The following is a 20417-nucleotide window of genomic DNA, read 5'->3' as shown; positions in this document are numbered from 1 at the left end:
TAAAAGCATAGGGCGATTTATATATCTATGGTGCTGGTGTGAACTTGTTTTCCTCTACGGTCTGCTTCCGTGGTTCCCGCCATTTTGGTGTCGTGCCGCGGTGCGCTCAGTCGTCTGATGTCCATCGCCGCGGGCAAGAGGGCCGCACAGGAGATATTGTAACCTAAAGTTGACACTTGAGCACCACTCCTCCGCTGTTCGATCGTGTGTATCGGAGAGCACCGAATTACGTAGCGATCCAAAGGGAACGGTGATGGACCTTAGGTACAGAAGAGACTGGAACGGTACATTACGTACACATGCTAACACCTTTTTATTGGTCTTTTTCACTGACACATATGTACATTACCATGAGGGGCGAGGTACACGTACACACGTGATTTCCGTTTTCATTTACGGAGTGGAATAGAGTGTGTCCCGACATGTCAGACCAATAGATGTTCAATGTGGTGGCCATCATTTGCTGCACACAACTGCAATCTCTGGCGTAATGAATATCGTACACGCCGCAGTACATCTGGTGTAATGTCGCCGCAGGCTGCCACAATACGTTGTTTCATATCTTCTGGGGTTGTAGGCACATCACGGTACACATTCCCCTTTAACGTACCCCACAGAAAGAAGTCCAGAGGTGTAAGATCAGGAGAACGGGCTGGCCAATTTATGCGTCCTCCACGTCCTATGAAACGCCCGTCGAACATCCTGTCAAGGGTCAACCTAGTGTTAATTGCGGAATGTGCAGGTGCACCATCATGCTGATACCACACACGTCGACGCGTTTCCAGTGGGACATTTTGGAGCAACGTTGGCAGATCATTCTGTAGAAACGCGATGTATGTTGCAGCTGTTTGGGCCCCTGCAATGAAGTGAGGACCAATGAGGTGTTCGCCAATGATTCCGCACCATACATTTACAGTCCACGGTCGCTGTCGCTCTACCTGTCTGAGCCAGCGAGGATTGTCCACGGACCAGTAAAGCATGGTCCGTAGATTCACTGCCCCGTGGTTTGTGAAACCCGCTTCATCGGTAAACAGGTATAACTGCAACTCATTCTCTGTTACTGCCCATTGACAGAATTGCACTCGTTGATTAAAGTCATCACCATGTAATTTCTGATGTATCGACACATGAAACGGGTGAAAGCGGTGACGATGCAGTATGCGCATGACACTACTTTGACTCAGTCCACCGGCTTTCGCAATGTCCCGTGTACTCGTGTGTGGGTTTATGGCAACAGCAGCTAACACACCAACTGCACCCGCTTCTCCTGTGACGGGCCTGTTACGGACCCGTTTGCGTGCTACGACCATACCTGTTGCATACAGTTGGCGGTAGATGTCTTGCAATGTGCGGCACGTTGGATGCTCTCTGTCCGGGTACCGTTCTGCATACACCCTGCAGGCTTCAGCTGCATTTCGTCGACACTCGCCATAGATGAGTATCATCTCCGCCTTTTCAGAGTTCGAATACACCATGGTCACAGTTCCTACAACACTACACTATCACAGACGTCTGGTAACAGGATGTACTTCAGTTGGTCTGCAGAATAACAATAGCAGCAAGAGCTACATGCGGACACTGCGACAGCTAGACCAAACCACAACAGTGCACTACAGCCACACTCGTAAACACGGTCGTCATCGTAAACATGTCCCTGCAGATGCTGCTCTCCGACCGTGGTCCGTGTTTGTTACAACACGCAACTGAACGTCGGAGGTTTCAAGCGTCAACTTTAGGTTACAATATTTCCGGATGTAATTAACATTTTACAATGCAACAAACGGCACTGATTACGTATTTGTTTATATTTTCAGATGTGCTAACAAAACTAACGTTGTTCCATTTTTAAAAAAGTAGGTTTGTGTTAAAAAACATACTTCCGTGCATTTTTGTATGGTTTGTATTAAACAATTACACTAGCCCCTCTCCTCACGTTCGCTCTGTGGAATCGGTTCGTCAGTATTTGATGTGGTTTACGAAATATATCCAGCGGTAACGTTAGGTGACTCACCCTGTATATATAGAGGCTGTTACAAAAAGGTACGGCCAAACGTTCAGGTAACATTCCTCACACACAAAGAAAGAAAATATGTTATGTGGACATGTGTCCGGAAACGCTTACTTTCCATGTTAGAGCCCATTTTATTACTTCTCTTCAAATCACATTAATCATGGAATGGAAACACACAGCAATAGAACGTACCAGCGTGACTTCAAACACTTTGTTACAGGAAATGTTCAAAATGTCCTCCGTTAGCGAGGATACATGCATCCACCCTCCGTCGCATGGAATCCCTGATGTGCTGATGCTGCCCTGGAGAATAGCGTATTGTATCACAGCCGTCCACAATACGAGCACGAAGAGTCTCTACATTTGGTACCGGGTATGCTTAGACAAGAGCTTTCAAATGCCCCCATAAATGAAAGTCAAGAGGGTTGAGGTCAGGAGAGCGTGGAGGCCATGGAATTGGTCCGCCTCTACCAATCAATCGGTCACCGAATCTGTTGTTGAGAAGCGTACGAACACTTCGACTGAAATGTGCAGGAGCTCCATCGTGCATGAACCACATGTAGTGTCGTACTTGTAAAGGCACATGTTCTAGTAGTACAGGTAGAGAATCCCGTATGAAATCGTGATAACGTGCTCCATTGAGCGTAGGTGGAAGAACATGGGGCCCAATCGAGACATCACCAACAATGCCTGCCCAAACGTTCACAGAAACTCCGTGTTGATGACGTGAACATTTGCACTGAAATGAGGATTCGCACATTGTTGGATGAACCATTCGCAGAAGTGTACCCGTGGAGGCCAATCAGCTGCTGATAGTGCCTGCACACGCTGCACATGGTACAGAATCAACTGGTTCTCCCGTAGCACTCTCCGTACAGTGACGTGGTCAACGTTACCTTGTACAGCAGCAACTTCTCTGACGCTGACATTAGGGTTATCGTCAACTGCACGAAGAATTGCCTCGTCCATTGCAGGTGTCCTCCTCGTTCTACGTCTTCCCCAGTCGCGAGTCATAGGGTGGAATGTTCCGTGCTCCCTAAGACGCCGATCAATTGCTTCGGACGTCTTCCTGTCGGGACGCCTTCGTACTGGAAATCTGTCTCGATACAAACGTACCGCGCCACGGCTATTGCCCCGTGCTAATCCATACATCGATTGGGCATCTGCCAACTCCGCATTTGTAAACATTGCACTGACTGCAAAACCACGTTCGTGATGAACACTAACCTGTTGATGCTACGTACTGATGTGCTTGATCCTAGTACTGTAGAGCAATGAGTCGCATGTAAACACAAGCACCGAAGTCAACATTACCTTCCTTCAATTGGGCCAACTGGCGGTGAATCGAGGAAGTACAGTGCATACCAACGAAACTAAAATGAGCTCTAACATGGAAATTAAGCGTTTCCGGACACATGTCCACATAACATCTTTTCTTTATTTGTGTGTGAGGAATGTTTCCTGAAAGTTTGGCAGTACCTTTTTGTAACACCCTCTATATGTATATATATATATATATATATATATATATATATATATATATATATATATATATATATAGTGTCCGAAAAGACTTTCCCTGATTACATAAATTGATAACTCAGGCTACAAGTAAAATACAAATATGAAACTTGTGTCGCATTGTTTGCAACTATCGAAGTTTTTTTTTCTGTTTTAGGTTCGCAGTACGTAAGTAGTGGATCAGGTGCAGCGCCCAAGAAGCCATGTTAACCAATCAGGAGAAGGCACAGTGTGTCCTGTGGTACCATGAGACACGATCACCAACCACAGTGCAGACACACTTCCAAATAACATTTGGAAGGAACCCACCTGATGTCAAGAGCATTAAAGCCTGGTATGAGAAGATCAAGAACACAGGATCGGTTGCTGACCTTCCGAGGTCTGGTCGACCAAGAACCTCAGCAGACAGGATGGAAGCTGTAAGGCAGTCTTTTCTGCGAAGTCCGAAGAAATCGGTGCGCAGGGCCTCACGTGAATTACAGATGCCAAAAAGCTCTCTCCATGACATTTTACACAAACGTTTATTGTTTCGTGCATACAAAGTGCAAATCGTTCCGGCCTTGTTGCTCAATGATAGTACACGTCGATATGACTTTGCGGTCGAAATGTTATCACGTATTGAGGACGATGATGCTTATCTCAGACGAACTGCCTTTTCCGACGAAGGGACCTTTTTTGTCGGTGGAGTAGTGAATCGCCATAATAGCCATAATGTGCGCATTTGGGGTTCACAACCCCCTGACGAGGTCAAGGAGTGCACCAGAGGCAGTCCAAAGGTGAATGTCTGGTGCGCGCTATTGCACGATCGAATTATCGGGCCATTCTTCCTCGCTGAGGCTACCATCACATCTGCATTGTATCTGGATATGTTGCAACTGTATGCTGTTCCTCAGCTGCTTCTGTATCACCTCGATGTCTTGTTTCAGCAAGACGGTGCACCGCCTCATTGGGGTTTGGACGTCCGTGCCTATCTCGATACGACCTTTCCTGGGCGATGGATTGGTCGTGATGGGCCAACGGTCCACGCTCTCCTGACATAACCACATTAGATTTCTTTTTATGGGGTTATGTCAAGGACGAGGTCTACCGAACACGTGTACCAGATGTTGAAACCCTGCGGCAACGGATAACCACAGTCGTTGAATCGATCCCTCCAGTGATGTTGGCTAATGTGTGGACGGAAATTGAATATCGCCTAGATGTGCTACGTGCTACCAAGGGTGCTCATGTGGAAGTTTACTGATGTGTGAAAAAACTTTGATAGTTTGTAAACACTATCGAAGTTTTGTAGACACTAGTTTCATATTTCTATCTTACTTCTAGCCTGAGTTATCAATTTATGTAATCATGGAAAGACTTTTCGGACACCATATATATATATATATGTATATATATATATATATATATGTCACGGGCGAAAAATAGTCAAAATCGCTTCATTATAATTAACGTTCGGAATACTGATCAGTTTAATTCAGACTTTTACACTACACACTAATGAACTCATATATATATATGAGTTCATTAGTGTATGAATTAGTGTAGTAATGAACTCATATATATATATATATATATATATATATATATATGAGTTCATTAGTGTATAGTGTAAAAGTCTGAATTAAACTGATCAGTATTCCGAACGTTAATTGTAGTGAAGCGATTTTGACTATTTTTCGCCCGTGACTGTCTCGAGAAATACGTAAAGGTTTTTTTAAATTACCGCTACCAGTCACAAACTTTAACTATTGCATTATTTATTTATTTAGCGACATGTTTCGAGGGAATACCTCATCTTCAGGCTAAATGGCATTACAAAAACAACTTTACAATAAGGTCATACCAATGTTACATAGCCTTTTCGTAAATGCTGTGGTCATCCTGGGGAAGAAGAGAAAGTAAGAGGCGATGTCACTTTGGAAGCTGGACTGATGTTTGCACGAAGATGTTCTGTAACGGCCACTCACTTTGTTGTTGTGGCGTGGCAGTCTCGTTGTGACGCGCTGATGTGTTTCCATTTCCGTGGCTCCCTTGGTCACATCCCTCGAAACATGTCGCTAAATAAATACGTAATATAATAGCTGACAAAGTTTGTGAGTGATAGCGGTAATTTAAAAAAACCTTACGTTCTAATTATAGTGTACTCCAAAAATCTGAAGTGAATCGTTTAAATACTTTTCGAGACTTTTTGCAACAAATTAAACAACGAATTATCGTTGCATAGCAGTCTGGTTAAAACTATATCTGCGTCTGCGCTTTCGACTAGAAGCTTTATATTATGCACTGTAACTAAGTTCTTGTCGTTGAGCTAAGCGTGGACTCACCTGACGTTTAAGAAGAAACCGCCGAAGAGCAGGAACGGGAAGATGAGCGGCTGCGCCATCGACATTGCCACCGAGATGCTGGAGCTGACGCACGACACGAAGTAACCTGCCAACAGCGCAAAGTGCGACCCGTTACACCGCCAGCAGCGAACCAACCCGTCCAGGAGCGGTCGACATGAGCAGACCGTAAAACCAGAGGAGTCTCGGTTGCCCTTTTCACTCTGAGCGGTTGTTACCGAAGTGTTTCTCCTCTCTTCCCATTTCAATTCATCTTAGAATAGTTAACAGGCACCTCGGACATCCATTTAGTCCCCCTCCCCCCCCCCCCCTTCCCAGGCATCACAATGAAACCGTGAAACGCTGTATCTAGTATTGATAAAGTTCTCGATCCGGCGAGGAAGAGAATCCACAATTTCTTCAGCCATGCCACAGCCGTTGGAGCGACAATGACTGATTACTAGATGCCGTTGTGCGTAGAGCTAAAACATTGAGGGTATGTTGATTACTACGTCTTAACCATTGTTATAAATAGCCACAAACATTTATGGGAAGTGGTTCAAATTTCGGCGAGGGTCTGCATTTGGGCTAGCTAGACGTTTCGTACTGAGAGGTGCTGCAGGCGACGTAAAAAAGCGCTTCAGATCATTGCAGATTTCTGCAAAACTGAAACGTCAGTTCATTGTCGTATGCGACTATAATCAACATGTACTCTAATTTTGACCATCTTGAAACTTTTGCAGGCATGCATTCTGTATTTTTAATCGAGTTTCCGTGTTTAAGAAGAGTCTACTTTCTAAGATACCTTGTTAAGGGCAAGCTAAGCTCTCAAAATATCTTCAGCTTTAATATCTCCCATTTTACGTTGTTTTGCAATTAACCTAAAAATTACGTAGTAGTAATGGTCTAAATTATGACTATAGACAGACATTGGACCATTTTTATCTGATTTTATCCTTCAGAATATCATTAGCAATTATTTAAAGATGAAAGTTCAGAACTATTACAAAATTCGGATAATAAAATACTGAAGCTTTTCGTTCGGACGTAGAATTTAATTCCAGTTGCCAATTACGGCAGGGCAAATTTTCATTCATTAAATGCGATAGAACCTGCAGTCACTTTCATTTGTTCAGAAGTCCGATGGTCTTTTCTAGCTTCAAGGTTAAGTTTCATATAGTTAAAGTCAATATTAAAGGGATTAAAGAATTAAACAAAAGGAATTGTTTCCAAGCATTCTGTGGGCTGTTGCTACTCGTGGTCCGTTACTGTTCTGAAAGTAATAGGCAAAAAATGCTTGAGGTTTTTCCAATAATTTACTAGAGACAAAATTCAGTGAATAAGTCAACGATAATTTTTGGGCCACAGTTATTACATTAATCGTTGCCGTAAGTGGAGTAAATAGCATGCAATGGTATTTTACCTGTCGATTGAGGTCTTAATTAATTAAATCACAATTAAAGACAGAAAATATAACTCAAATTAAAAGCAGAGAGAGTACTGAGTGTCCAGAGCATATCCATCGTCAAAATGTAAGAGAAAGAACAGCATTTTGCCACCGAGAACGTTGAAAGAACCATATTATTTCGTGTTCACGGTAACCTAGATGACTGGTAGAAAAAATTACCACCAAATCTCCACAGAATTGCCTACGGTATGAACTAAACCCTCCATGCGCTGTGAGTAAAACACACCATCGGTCTGTCGGTATACTCGATGACTTGCGTCCTTTGGAAACAGGCAAATTTCTAACGAGACAGGTCCCGTTATACGCTCTACTCAGCCACTGCCCAGCTCTTTTGTCGTTTCGAACATTGAAGACGTGCAGCTCTATGTGAGAAATCGCCTTTCGCCCAGTACCCAACTCCAAATGTCCACTGTACGTTCACTCGAAATGTGGTTGAAACGGAACTGCATTCAATGACAGCAGCAATTCTGGGGTGATTTGATGTTGTCATTAACATTCAACAACTCTACGGAAATTATTTCAAAATTACATTTAATATTCGTACATTATCTTAAGGTGCTTCATGTGTGATGCATTTCTCGTGGTTATTCGTTATGACGTTGCTATCAGTGTTGCTGGACTCCATTTCTATCACTTATTACTTAGCGAATAAAAAAATTTTTAGTACTGACATCACAGGGGAATTAGTAGTACACGTTTCTGTGAGGAAGTAGGTTTCAGTTTGAATCTTCACTGCATTTCTAATTGGTTCTGCAGTGAGGTTCTGTAGAATTGACTACATGCTTCCTTTGCATGAATGAAAGTTAAAACAGAATTTTATTTAATCTGCCTGAAGTTTCAAGACGGCGCACAGTCTACTGCAGAGTGAAAATTTGTTATACAATATTACTATTACTGGGAGTTATTGCGTTTATCCGATACTGTAAGAGAAAAGAATGGTAAGTGCAAGTAAATGGCTTAAGAGAACTGGCGACCTTTTCTTTGCCACAAAAATGAGTAGTGTCTTTCCCGTGAGTAAAGACGCAGTGAACTCACATACTACTGTAGTTGTATAATTTTCCACGTATAGAACAGCTACTGAAAAGCGGTGAATTTGAAGTTGTACTGTTAACATAAATAAAGTCTGTTTCTCCTTATCCATAATTCCACGCAACACAAACGCGCTTCAACGTCTTTAATTTTCGAAGAAGCGATAGATAAAGTTACAAAATGTCTTGCGATACAATCAGTTTCAAGTTAATTATCTATCAGTATAAAGCTCACACGGGAATGAGAGGGGACATTATAGTGGGGCCTACAGACATTGACTAGTCGCACTGTCTGCAGTGGCTGTTCACAAAAAACCGTTTACATAGTATTGTCTGTATCTTATACAGAATTATCTTTCAAGATGGTTGACTGCTACTGTACCAGCTCCACCGCGTAAACATTTGGATAAGACATTGCAATCCACCGTACTCGATCCCCTAAACCCTCAATAAGAGTTAATTAACGTGCTCTTCCTCCATCATCCCCTCCCACATGAGGACTAAACCGAAAAGATTCCATTTCTAATACATTTTTACTCGCTAGCTCGACATTTCTTTCTGATTGTCATAGCTGGTTTGTAACCAAATAAAATTACCTCACAAGCCACTCATGTTTTTTTCTACTATTATAGTATACTTACATCTGTGTCAGTTCCCGCTTTTAACTGTGACACACTCCTTATGGTATAACAAACAGACAGAAGATGATTTCGCTGCGCAGGGTGATTCAAAAAGAAAGACCAGACTTCAGTTATTTACTACAGACAAACTATTTAAAGACAGAAAGACATTGTGCTTGTTAGTGGATAGAGGAAAGTTCAAAGTCTTATATTCACACAGGCACGTGACGTAGAAGGTGCAATTAGATGAATGACGAACACTAACTTCGCTTAACGAAGGTTTATTCAGAACTTGCACATTCAAGAGCGCGGAACGAACTGCCACCGATCCGAACACATACAGTACAGGGCTATTACAAATGATTGAAGCGATTTCATAAATTCACTGTAGCTCCATTCACTGACATATGGTCACGACACACTACAGATACGTAGAAAAACTCATAAAGTTTTGTTCGGCTGAAGCCGCACTTCAGGTTTCTGCCGCCAGAGCGCTCGAGAGCGCAGTGAGACAAATTGACGACAGGAGCCGAGAAAGCGTATGTCGTGCTTGAAATGCACTCACATCAGACAGTCATAACAGTGCAACGACACTTCAGGACGAAGTTCAACAAAGATCCACCAACTGCTTACTCCATTCGGCGATGGTATGCTCAGTTTAAAGCTTCTGGATGCCTCTGTAAGGGGAAATCAACGGGTCGGCCTGCAGTGAGCGAATAAACGGTTGAACGCGTGCGGGCAAGTTTCACGCGTGGCTCATGCCACAACTGGAGACCGACAGCGCCGACTTCATCTTTCAACAGGATGGTGCTCCACCGCACTTCCATCATTATGTTCGGCATTTCTTAAACAGGAGATTGGAAAACCGATGGATCGGTCGTGGTGGAGATCATGATCAGCAATTCATGTCATGGCCTCCACGCTCTCCCGACTTCACCCCATGCGATTTCTTTCTGTGGGGCTATGTGAAAGATTCAGTGTTTAAACCTCCTCTACCAAGAAACGTACCAGAACTGCAAGCTCGCATCAACGATGCTTTCGAACTCATTGATGGGGACATGCTGCGCCGAGTGTGCGAGGAACTTGATTATCGGCTTGATGTCTGCCGAATCACTAAATGGGCACATATCGAACATTTGTGAATGCCTAAAAAAACTTTTTGAGTTTTTGTATGTGTGTGCAAAGCATTGTGAAAATATCTCAAATAATAAAGTTATTATAGAGCTGTGAAATCGCTTCAATCATTTGTAATAACCCTGTATATATACAGTTATAGAACATTCCATTGACATTTGTGGATACTTCTAGAATGTACTCGAACCGAATATAGAAATTAAAAGTTTACAGTCCAGATGAGTTTTGAATTCACGGCCCTCCACGCAAAGTTTATTATCATAACCACTACACCACTGTGCTACTCAGATTCTTCTGCGACATTGCTCCCTCCTTAAGAGAACAGCGTCTCGGTGTTACGTCGTCCCAGTCCGGGAACGAGTCATCGATCCTGCATACTCCCACTCCCGATGAGTGCTGCTCGTCCTGGCGGTAATCTTAGAACTTATTTTGCCGCTACGCTCTTCGTCACCTTTACGCTTGTTGCCTGTCGCTGGAGCTTCGAATTTGCCCTGGGTTGCAGGATCTTTATAGGGCTTCATTCGAAGGACGTGGAACGTATCTCTGATCTTTAACTTCGTAAGTAACATCAGACAACTGTCTTATAACCTCATAAGGTCTAAAATAGCGCCTGAGGAGTTTCTCAGAGAGATCAACCTTCCGAACAGGAGCGAAGATCCAGACGAGGTCACCAGCCTGGTAGACAACAGGCCGGTGGCTCGTGTGATGCCTTCGGCGATCGTTTTCTTCAGCCTGCAGTGTACGGAGTCGAGCTAACTGCCGAGCTTCCTCAGCTCTGATTAACACCTGGCCGATGTAGTCGTCGTCCACGTCATCAGGATGTAACGGAAACACAGTGCCCATCGTCGTAGTCACCTCACGCCCATACACCAGGAAAAAGGGCGTAAGTCCTGTGGTGTCTTGTTTGGCTGTGTTGTAGGCAAACGTCACGAAAGGTGGCACCTCATCCTAGTTGCTCTGCTCAACACTGACGAACATTGATAGCATGTCGGCGAAGGTCTTATTAGGGCGTTCAGTAAGCCCGTTAGTTTGCGGACGTTAGGCAGTCGTCATGTGATGAGTAATGTTGCACCGACGATTTTTCTCTGTCACAAGATTCGATTGAAAAATTTTCCCTCGATCCGTAACTAGCGACCTTTGGTCACCGTGTTTTAATACAATCTCTTCCACGATGACTTTCGCTACCTAGGATGCTTAGGCTGTTTTCACGGCTTTTGTAATACCATAGCATGTCAGATAATCAGTGCAAACAATAATCCATCTATTGGACGTTGGAAATCGTCAGAGGAGGTCAATCCCAACACCCTGGAAAGGCGTTTCGGCTGGTGGAATTGGTATGAGTCGGCCAAGGTAGTTTCTGACTTTCTCCTCTGGCACTCTCAACAGTGCGACACATAGTGACGGTCACTCCTAAATAAACCTGACCAGAAAAATCTATCGCGGATTCTATGTCTTAATAACTTCTAAATGTCCGGCCTCAGGTGTGTCATGGAATTTCCGTAGAACATCTAAGCGCATGTGTTTAGGAATCACTGGTAGCCACCTCTTTCTAAAGGGATCAAAGATTTTCTTGCAAAGTAATCCATTAAGTACCTTAAATTGTCCTTTCACATCCTCTGACCGATTTAAGGAAAGCATAGTTTGAGGCATCTTGGCTTCTTTCTTCTGCTCAGCAGAGAGACCCTAGAGTGCAGCGAGACAGTCACTATCTTCATCAAAGTCTTGATGATCTTGCACAGGTGTTCTTGAGAGACAGTCAGCATCTACGTGTTTTCTTCCACTTTTGTACACTATGGTAACTCCATACTCTTGAAGATGTAGTCCCCACCTGACGAGTCGTCCTGTTGGATCCTTAAGACTTGTCAACCAACATAGTGTATGATGGACTGTAACAACTGTGATCGGTCTTCCATAGACATACTGTCGAAATTTGAACATGGCCCAGATCACAGCAAAACATCCACTTTCTGTAGTTGAATAGTTTCTCTCGACTTTTGTAAGTGGCCGAGAAGCTTCTTTTTTCCATCCGAAATTTGCACCATAACAGCACCGATCCCATACCCACTAGCATCTGTGTGTAGTTTTGTAGGTGCTCTCTCATCATACAGACCAAGTACAGGGTCAGTCGTTAGAGCCTTTCGCAGCACATCGAAAGGATCTTGTTGAGCACCACCCCAGATAAATTTAGCATAAGCTTTTAATAACTCTTGGAGTGGCCTGGCTTTAATACAAACATCTTTGATAAAACGACGGTAATAAGAACATAATCCGAGTAAGCTTCTCACATCTCTAACACTTTTAAGAATGGGAAATTCCGTTATAGATTTCACCTTTTCTGGGTCTGGCTGCACACTTTCTTTGATACAAGGTGTCCAAGTATTTTGATTTGTTTTGCTCCGAAGAGACACTTTCTTGGATTGTTTCAGTCCGCCTTGTTGGAGACACTTACGAACGGCCCTCAGTCTTTTTATGTTTTCAACAAAAGTCTCTGAGAACACTATAATGTCATGTAAATAACAAAGACACATAGTTCACTTCAGGTGACATAGAAGATTATCCATCATTCGTTCAAACGTTACTGGTGCATTACACAAACCAAACGGCATTACCTTAAACTCATACAGGCCCTCAGAGGTTATGAATGCAATTTTCTCACCATCAGCCTCATCTACTTCGATCTGCCAGTATCCAGAGTACATGTCCGGGTTGAGGAAAACTTATCCCCCTTCAGACAATCTAGTGTATCGTGAATTCGTGGAAGAGGATAAACGTCCGTTTTAGTTATCTTACTAAGCTTCCTGTAATCAACACAGAAGCGCCAACTGCCATCCCTCGTCCAGACGAGAACCACTGGTGATGACCATGGGCTCTGCGAAAGCTGAATGATGTCATTCTTCATAATTTTCTCCTCTACCTCGTCGTGAATCATTCGACGTTCCGTTGCCGACACACGGCACGCTCCATGGCTTATTAGTTGGTGGTCTCCAGTGCTAATCCGGTGCTTCACCACCGATTTGTCTAATTTGCTCTTCAACTGTGGGTTGAAGCATTCTGAGAACTCTTGAAGAATGGCAAGTAGCTTCTTCTGTTGTTCCTTAGTGAGATATCCTGATAGTCGAGCTAGTCTCGTAGTGGTAGCGCTAGTTCCGCTCACAGACTCGGCATGGGAGGTTTGTATGACGCTCAGCTGTTCTGCAATCAACGGCTCAGCGTTTGCTATGCACATACGTCTCGGAAGGATCTGCGGTTCTGGACGACGGTTAACTATCCACAATTCACCGAATCCGTTCTTAAACGAGACGACAGAGGCTGGGATGATCCAAGTTCTTCTCCAGTGGTATGCTTACATTCCAGTACAAGATCCATGGGTTAATGCATGGCATGATGCATGACAGCTACCTTTCTAGCGCTGAGTGCAGGAATGATCATTCCATACAGTACACATAGTCTCCATACACTCATATGCGCGTCTTTCAGTTCTCAGTATCTCTAGCATCATCTTCGAGCGACCACAATCTATAATTGCCTGAGAAGCTTTCAAAAAGTCCCATCCGAGAATGACGTCATGACTACACTCTTGTAAGACGATGAATTCTAAGCGCTGTGTATGGCCACTTATCCCCATAAGAATGGTACATCTTCCTGTAGGTTTTACATATTTCCCATTAACCACCTTCAGCAGAGAAGTTTTGCTGTCGACGAATACGGTTTTCTGCAACTGGCGACGGTACTTCTCCGAAATGACTGAATATGATGCTCCTGAGTCCACAAGAGCTTGGGCTTGCCTTTTTGTAGTGATCGATGGCGGAGGATTTTTCTCTTCTGCGGCCTCACCTCCAAGGAAGGTCGTACCCTTTAGTTTTCCAGGTTGCGGCGGTTAGGTGATCGGCTGGAGTTTCTAAACGGCGATGGAGACCTTGATCGGCGTGTTGGGGAGCGTTCTCTCCAGCGGCTAGCTTGCGGCAATGGTAGCCTAAGTCGTCCTTCACCCACATCTTCATCTTTTTCGTCCCGGAGTTAGTGTCTGCTAAGATCGGTCTGCTGTCTTCTGGCGCGGGCGTCATCAAATATCCGCCGCCCATCTCGACAATAGCGCACCACATGTCCCGGTCGTGTGCAGTGGAAACAGACTGGTTGGTTATCCTGGGTCCTTCAGACGTCAGTCTTCCTTGGCGTTCAAACAGGTTCCCCATGCCGCATTGTAGGAACGTAACTCCACCTGGGTCTCGACTTTTTCATCGTTTTAAATGTAAATGAAGAACGAGAGATTGGGTTCAATGTCTGTTCCACTTCCTCCCTTATGATCTCTTGAAGCGTCTCGGTTTTTTTCTCGCCGTACAATCCAAGTGCCTTCTGAACTTCCTCTCTCACTATCTGACGAAGAACACTTGTGAAATTAGTTTCTTCCTCCATCACTGAAATCGATACGACGTTCGAAATGCGCTAAAACTTCTTGCTTGTAATTCATTTTTGATGTATTGTCTCGATATGCTGGCACCATTTTTTGAAGTCGTCTGCTGTCGAAACCTCCTCCAGGAGTAGGGCTTGATACATGCCCTCAGCAACACCCTTCATGAGATGTGCAGCCTTATCTTTCTCCTTCATTATAGGATCCACTATTTTACACAGCTCCAAGAATGTAGGATGCTGTACTTTCTCCTGGACGCTGTGCCCTGCACTTTAATTTACCTTCAGCCTTGCACATCTGTCATTGTGTTTCGACGAAATACTTGCGCAGTTCCGCCTGGAATACTTCCCAGCTTGAGAACGTCTCCTCGTTGTTCTCTTACCATTGCTTGGCAGTGCCCTCCAAGTACAAAAATACGGTACCCAAACATACGGTGTCATCCCTTTTGTTAAATTTGGCTGCACGCTCATGTACCTTCAGACACTTCTTTTGATCTTGGCCATCGTCACCAGAGATCCCGGAAGAATGTCTCATACGGTGGCTTACAGTTTCTGTCATCGTAACGTCCACTGCTTCTTCTGTCTCCGATGGATTGCGATCTGTTGAATATGGCTCGAACTCGGGTTTCTCGGAACGTAAACGTCGGCTCTGTCGTGGTCTGATGGGAGACACGGTGTCGTCGATAATGTGTGCTATCACTAGTTCCGATACCCAGCGTCTCCACCAGAGTAATGTCACGTAGAAGAATGCGTAAGTAGATGCATGACGACCACTAACTTCACTTAACGAAGGTTTATTCAGCACTTGCAGGTACGAGGGCAGTTCAATAAGTAATGCAACACATTTTTTTTCTCGGCCAATTTTGGTTGAAAAAACCGGAAATTTCTTGTGGAATATTTTCAAACATTCCCGCTTCGTCTCGTATAGTTTCATTGACTTCCGACAGGTGGCAGCGCTGTACGGAGCTGTTAAAATGGCGTCTGTAACGGATGTGCGTTGCAAACAACGGGCAGTGATCGAGTTTCTTTTGGCGGAAAAGCAGCGCATCTCAGATATTCATAGGCGCTTGCAGAATGTCTACGGTGATCTGGCAGTGGACAAAAGCACGGTGAGTCGTTGGGCAAAGCGTGTGTCATCATCGCCGCGAGGTCAAGCAAGACTGTCTGATCTCCCGCGTGCGGGCCGGCCGTGCACAGCTGTGACTCCTGCAACGGCGGAGCGTGCGAACACACTCGTTCGAGATGATCGACGGATCACCATCAAACAACTCAGCACTCAACTTGACATCTCTGTTGGTAGTGCTGTCACAATTGTTCACCAGTTGGGATATTCAAAGGTTTGTTCCCGCTGGGTCCCTCGTTGTCTAACCGAACACCATAAAGAGCAAAGGAGAACCATCTGTGCGGAATTGCTTGCTCGTCATGTGGCTGAGGGTGACAATTTCTGGTCAAAGATTGTTACAGGCGATGAAACATGGGTTCATCACTTCGAACCTGAAACAAAACGGCAATCAATGGAGTGGCGCCACACCCACTCCCCTACCAAGAAAAAGTTTAAAGCCATACCCTCAGCCGGTAAAGTCATGGTTACAGTCTTCTGGGACGCTGAAGGGGTTATTCTGTTCGATGTCCTTCCCCATGGTCAAACGATCAACTCTGAAGTGTATTGTGCTACTCTTCACAAATTGAAGAAACGACTTCAGCGTGTTCGTAGGCACAAAAATCTGAACGAACTTCTCCTTCTTCATGACAACGCAAGACCTCACACAAGTCTTCGCACCCGAGAGGAGCTCACAAAACTTCAGTGGACTGTTCTTCCTCATGCACCCTACAGCCCCGATCTCGCACCGTCGGATTTCCATATGTTTGGCCCAATGAAGGACGCAATCCGTGGGAGGCACTACGCGGATTATGAAGAAGCTATTGATGCAGTACGACGTTGGCTCCGACATCGACCAGTAGAATGGTACCGTGCAGGCATACAGGCCCTCATTTCAAGGTGGCGTAAGGCCGTAGCATTGAATGGAGATTACGTTGAAAAATAGTGTTGTGTAGCTAAAAGATTGGGGAATAACCTGGTGTATTTCAATGCTGAATAAAACAACCCCTGTTTCAGAAAAAAAATGTGTTGCATTACTTATTGAACTGCCCTCGTACAAGAGCGCGTAGCGAACTGCCTCCGGCCCGAACACGTACAGCATATATACAGTTACAGAACATTCCAGTACAATGATACTTGGCGTTTGTGGATACTTCTAGAATATACTCGAACCGAATAAAGAAATTAAAATTTTACACACCAAATGAGTTTTGAACTCACGACCCTCCACGCAATAGTTTAGGAACATAACCAGTACACCACTGTGATACTCAGCTTCCGCTGCGACTATATACGTAACATGAGCAGCTTGCGCTACTCAAGAAACGAAACGGTAGTCAATTTCATGCCACATACGAATCAGCAGGCCCTTGTTTATTCGATAGTTTCAACAATTAGATGCCTCAGCTCTTGAAGAGTAGCTGCCATAGGTGCGAAAACACTGTCTTTTATGTACCACGACAGAAAAAAAAATCGCTATGTGTGACATCTGGTGACCTGCGAGGCCAAAAGCAATCAACAATATCTTATTGCTTATCTCTACCAATCAAACGTTGTGGGATGGTGGTGTTAAGGTAGTGCCGCACCTAAAAGTAATAGTGAGTCGGTGCGCTGTCATGCATAAAAATGAAATCATTGAAATCATCGTGAAGTTGAGGAAACAACCAATGTGTAATGTTCTTGTTACAGTTTACTCCGCAAAAAAGGAAAGGTTCATAAACTTCGTGAACCGCAACAGCAGTACAGACATTCAGTTTCGGTGAGTCCCTCTCATGTTCGACGACGGATTCAGGAATTCTCAATCCCCAAATTCTTACATTACTTCGTTTTACTTCAGCACACAACAGGAAGCAAAGAGTTATCTTATTGGAGGCAGGTCTAACAGTAAACTGAGACTAGGGAAACGGCTCGGTCCTTGGGCCACTGATTTTCCTGATCTACATTAAAGATCTGCCAATTAGAATTAACGACAGAGCAAAAATAGTCATGTTTGCGGAATATTCGGGTTTTCTGCTCAAGGATCCCAACTCCATAATGCAGGATACAGCCCTGACAGTCACTAACCAAGTACAAAAATGGTTCACGGCAAATAGCCTAACCCAAATTTTTTTCAAAACCTAACATTATACAATTTCAGATAGTAAATAAAAAAAATTATGAAACCCCACACACAAGATTCCTAGGCATCCAGATAGACAGCCACCTAAGATGGACAGAGCAAAGTGATCAGCTGGACAAAAAAACTTAGCGCAGCGTGTTTTGCCCTGAGAGGTATTTCTCACATTAACAGAAAAATATTGCTTTTGTCATATTTTGCACGTTTCCATTCTGTATTCTCCTATGGTATCTTCTGGGGTTGAAAGAGTCTTCAAACTACAAAAAAGTAGCAGTGAGGTTGATATGTGGGACCTCTAACAGAGATCTCTTTGACTCTGAGGACTCCGATAAAAGTCCATAGGAGAGCAACCAAACCAGCAATAAAAGTATATAACAAACTTCCCAACAGTATGGAAGAACGAAGCTGACAACATGCAGGTATTCAAAACGAAGCTAAAATCATTTCTCAGAGAACAAACTTACTATCAAATGAATCAATTTCTAAAGTAATAAGGCATACTTTTGAGTAAAAATAAAGAAAATCTTTAGTTATGAAGACAAAATTGTGTACTTCTAACATAAATTATGGCGATAAAATGTAAATTTATTTATATATAGGTCAAAATGCGTACTAAAATTTATTCTACACTATTAGTGTCCACGTGAACTTACTTCTGTGATGAAGAAAAAAAATTTTATTTTAAGTCAGATCATAACAACAAAACGTAAATTTCATTATTTATTTGTGGCACTGAGATAAAAATGTGTACTTCCGTCCATTCTGCTATTATAAGCATCCACTTGAACTTTTGCCAGTAAAATGCAAGCTGTAATATTGTCCAAAATCAATTTTTCATTGAAAATAAACTTTTGTAGTATACATAAAATGCTCACATAATTTTGTATTACTTGACTTTGTATGACTTGACTTGTCCTGTATTACTAGTACAGTGATGATGATGTGTGGTTTGTGGGGCGGTCAACTGCGCGGTTATCAGCGCCCGTACAAATTCCCAACCGTTGCTCAGTCCAACCGCCGGAAACCGAACCCGGGACCCTCTGCTCGGAAAGCGATAACGCGACCGCGAGACTATGAGATGCGGACTACCAGTAGAGTCTTTGTACAATGTGTAATCAACAGGACCAAATAAAAAATCAAATTAAATCACCCGATATATGAAACTTTGATTCGGCTGAAAAGGTAAATCATTCGGAAAAGCTGCCCTCTGCCATATCACAGAGAACTGAAATGCAAATTTTTTACCTCCTCTTATAGTTGCTGGAACGCAAGTGCTACAGTAACTGCAACTTGTGAGGTTTCATTTGCAGGCGTCTTGTGGACTTCCGAGGATTCCGAGTGAACGCATGTCGGATACGCTCGACGTTTTCATCAGACTTCCCTTTGCATAAGCAACCAGCTTCCAAGAATTTTGTAAGCCAGTTATAAATCTACTTGAGCAGAGGCGGCATCGTGTTGAATCGACGGCGGTATGCACATTACACTTGAACTATCGATTGTCTTCGCTCAAATTCCAAAACATAAAATCCTGTGGTGCAGTCGTCAGGTTGCTACAAACAAGCAAAGCGCAGCTGTGCCAAAACCATCCATTATCCAGATACTTGAGCAACGTGTTTATATCTTTTAAGACACAAAGGAATTACAGACGTTGGCTGCAAGCGGGCATTGAATGAAATCATGGGGAAAGTTGGAAATTTGTGGCGGGCCAGGTTTCGAACCCGGAGCTCCTCCTTACTAAGCAGAAGCTCTGGCCACTGAGCCATCTGGACACAGTGGTTATTACGGCTGCACGCCTCCCGCCATTCATCAATTTCTTATACTTCGCAGATATAGTTTGGCGTATATTCCTTGGAGGAAGTGGCAGCAAAAGGATTATTCACGGTAGTGTGTCGAATTTATGAAACTGGCGATATACCATCAGACTTTCGGGAAAACATCGTCCACGTAATGCCCATGATTGCAAGAATCGACAAATGCGAGAATTGTCGCACTATCATCTTAACAGCTCATGCATCAATGTTGCTGATGAGAATCATTGACAGAATAATGGGAAAGAAACCTAAGGACCTGTTACATCACGATCAGTCTGGCTTAGGAAAGTCAAATACACCACAGAGGCCCTTTCTGATGCGACTGATAATTAAAGCGAGGATGAAGAAACATCAAGAGACGTTTACAGGATTTGTCCACCTGGAAAAAGCGTTCGACAATGTAGAATGGTGCAAGTTTTTTGAAATTCTCAGAAAAGTAGGGGTCAGCTTAGAGAAAGACGCTTAATATACAGGGTGATTCAAAAAGAATACCACAACTTTAGGAATTTAAAACTCTGCAACGACAAAAGGCAGAGCTAAGCACTATCTGTCGGCGAATTAAGGGAGCTATAAAGTTTCATTTAGTTGTACATTTGTTCGCTTGAGGCGCTGTTGACTAGGCGTCAGCGTCAGTTGATGCTAAGATGGCGACCGCTCAACAGAAAGATTTTTGTGTTATTGAGTACGGCAGAAGTGAATCGACGACAGTTGTTCAGCGTGCATTTCGAACGAAGTATGGTTTTAAACCTCCTGATAGGTGGTGTATTAAACGTTGGTATAAACAGTTTACAGAGAATGGGTGTTTGTGCAAAGGGAAAAGTTCTGGACGGCCGAGAACGAGTGATGAAAAAGTAGCACGCATCCAGCAAGCATTTGTTCGC

The 20417-nt window shown here is 43.6% G+C and overlaps 1 protein-coding gene across 2 annotated transcripts in view; it reads right to left on the bottom strand.

Moving 5' to 3' along the window:
* The window catches only part of LOC126094604 (protein white-like), a 316644-nt gene that overhangs the window by 45905 nt on the left and 250322 nt on the right, over window positions 1-20417 (bottom strand). For both annotated transcript variants that reach the window (XM_049909079.1, XM_049909080.1), the window contains exon 11: window positions 5857-5962. In XM_049909079.1, the coding sequence (XP_049765036.1) occupies window positions 5857-5962 (106 nt within the window). The remainder of the gene's footprint in view (window positions 1-5856; window positions 5963-20417) is intronic.

This window comes from Schistocerca cancellata, chromosome 8 (genome assembly GCF_023864275.1).
Source record: "Schistocerca cancellata isolate TAMUIC-IGC-003103 chromosome 8, iqSchCanc2.1, whole genome shotgun sequence".
NCBI lineage: Eukaryota > Metazoa > Arthropoda > Insecta > Orthoptera > Acrididae > Schistocerca > Schistocerca cancellata.
The sequence above is the reverse complement of the archived record's forward strand: the minus strand, read 5'-3'. Positions and strand labels throughout refer to the sequence as shown.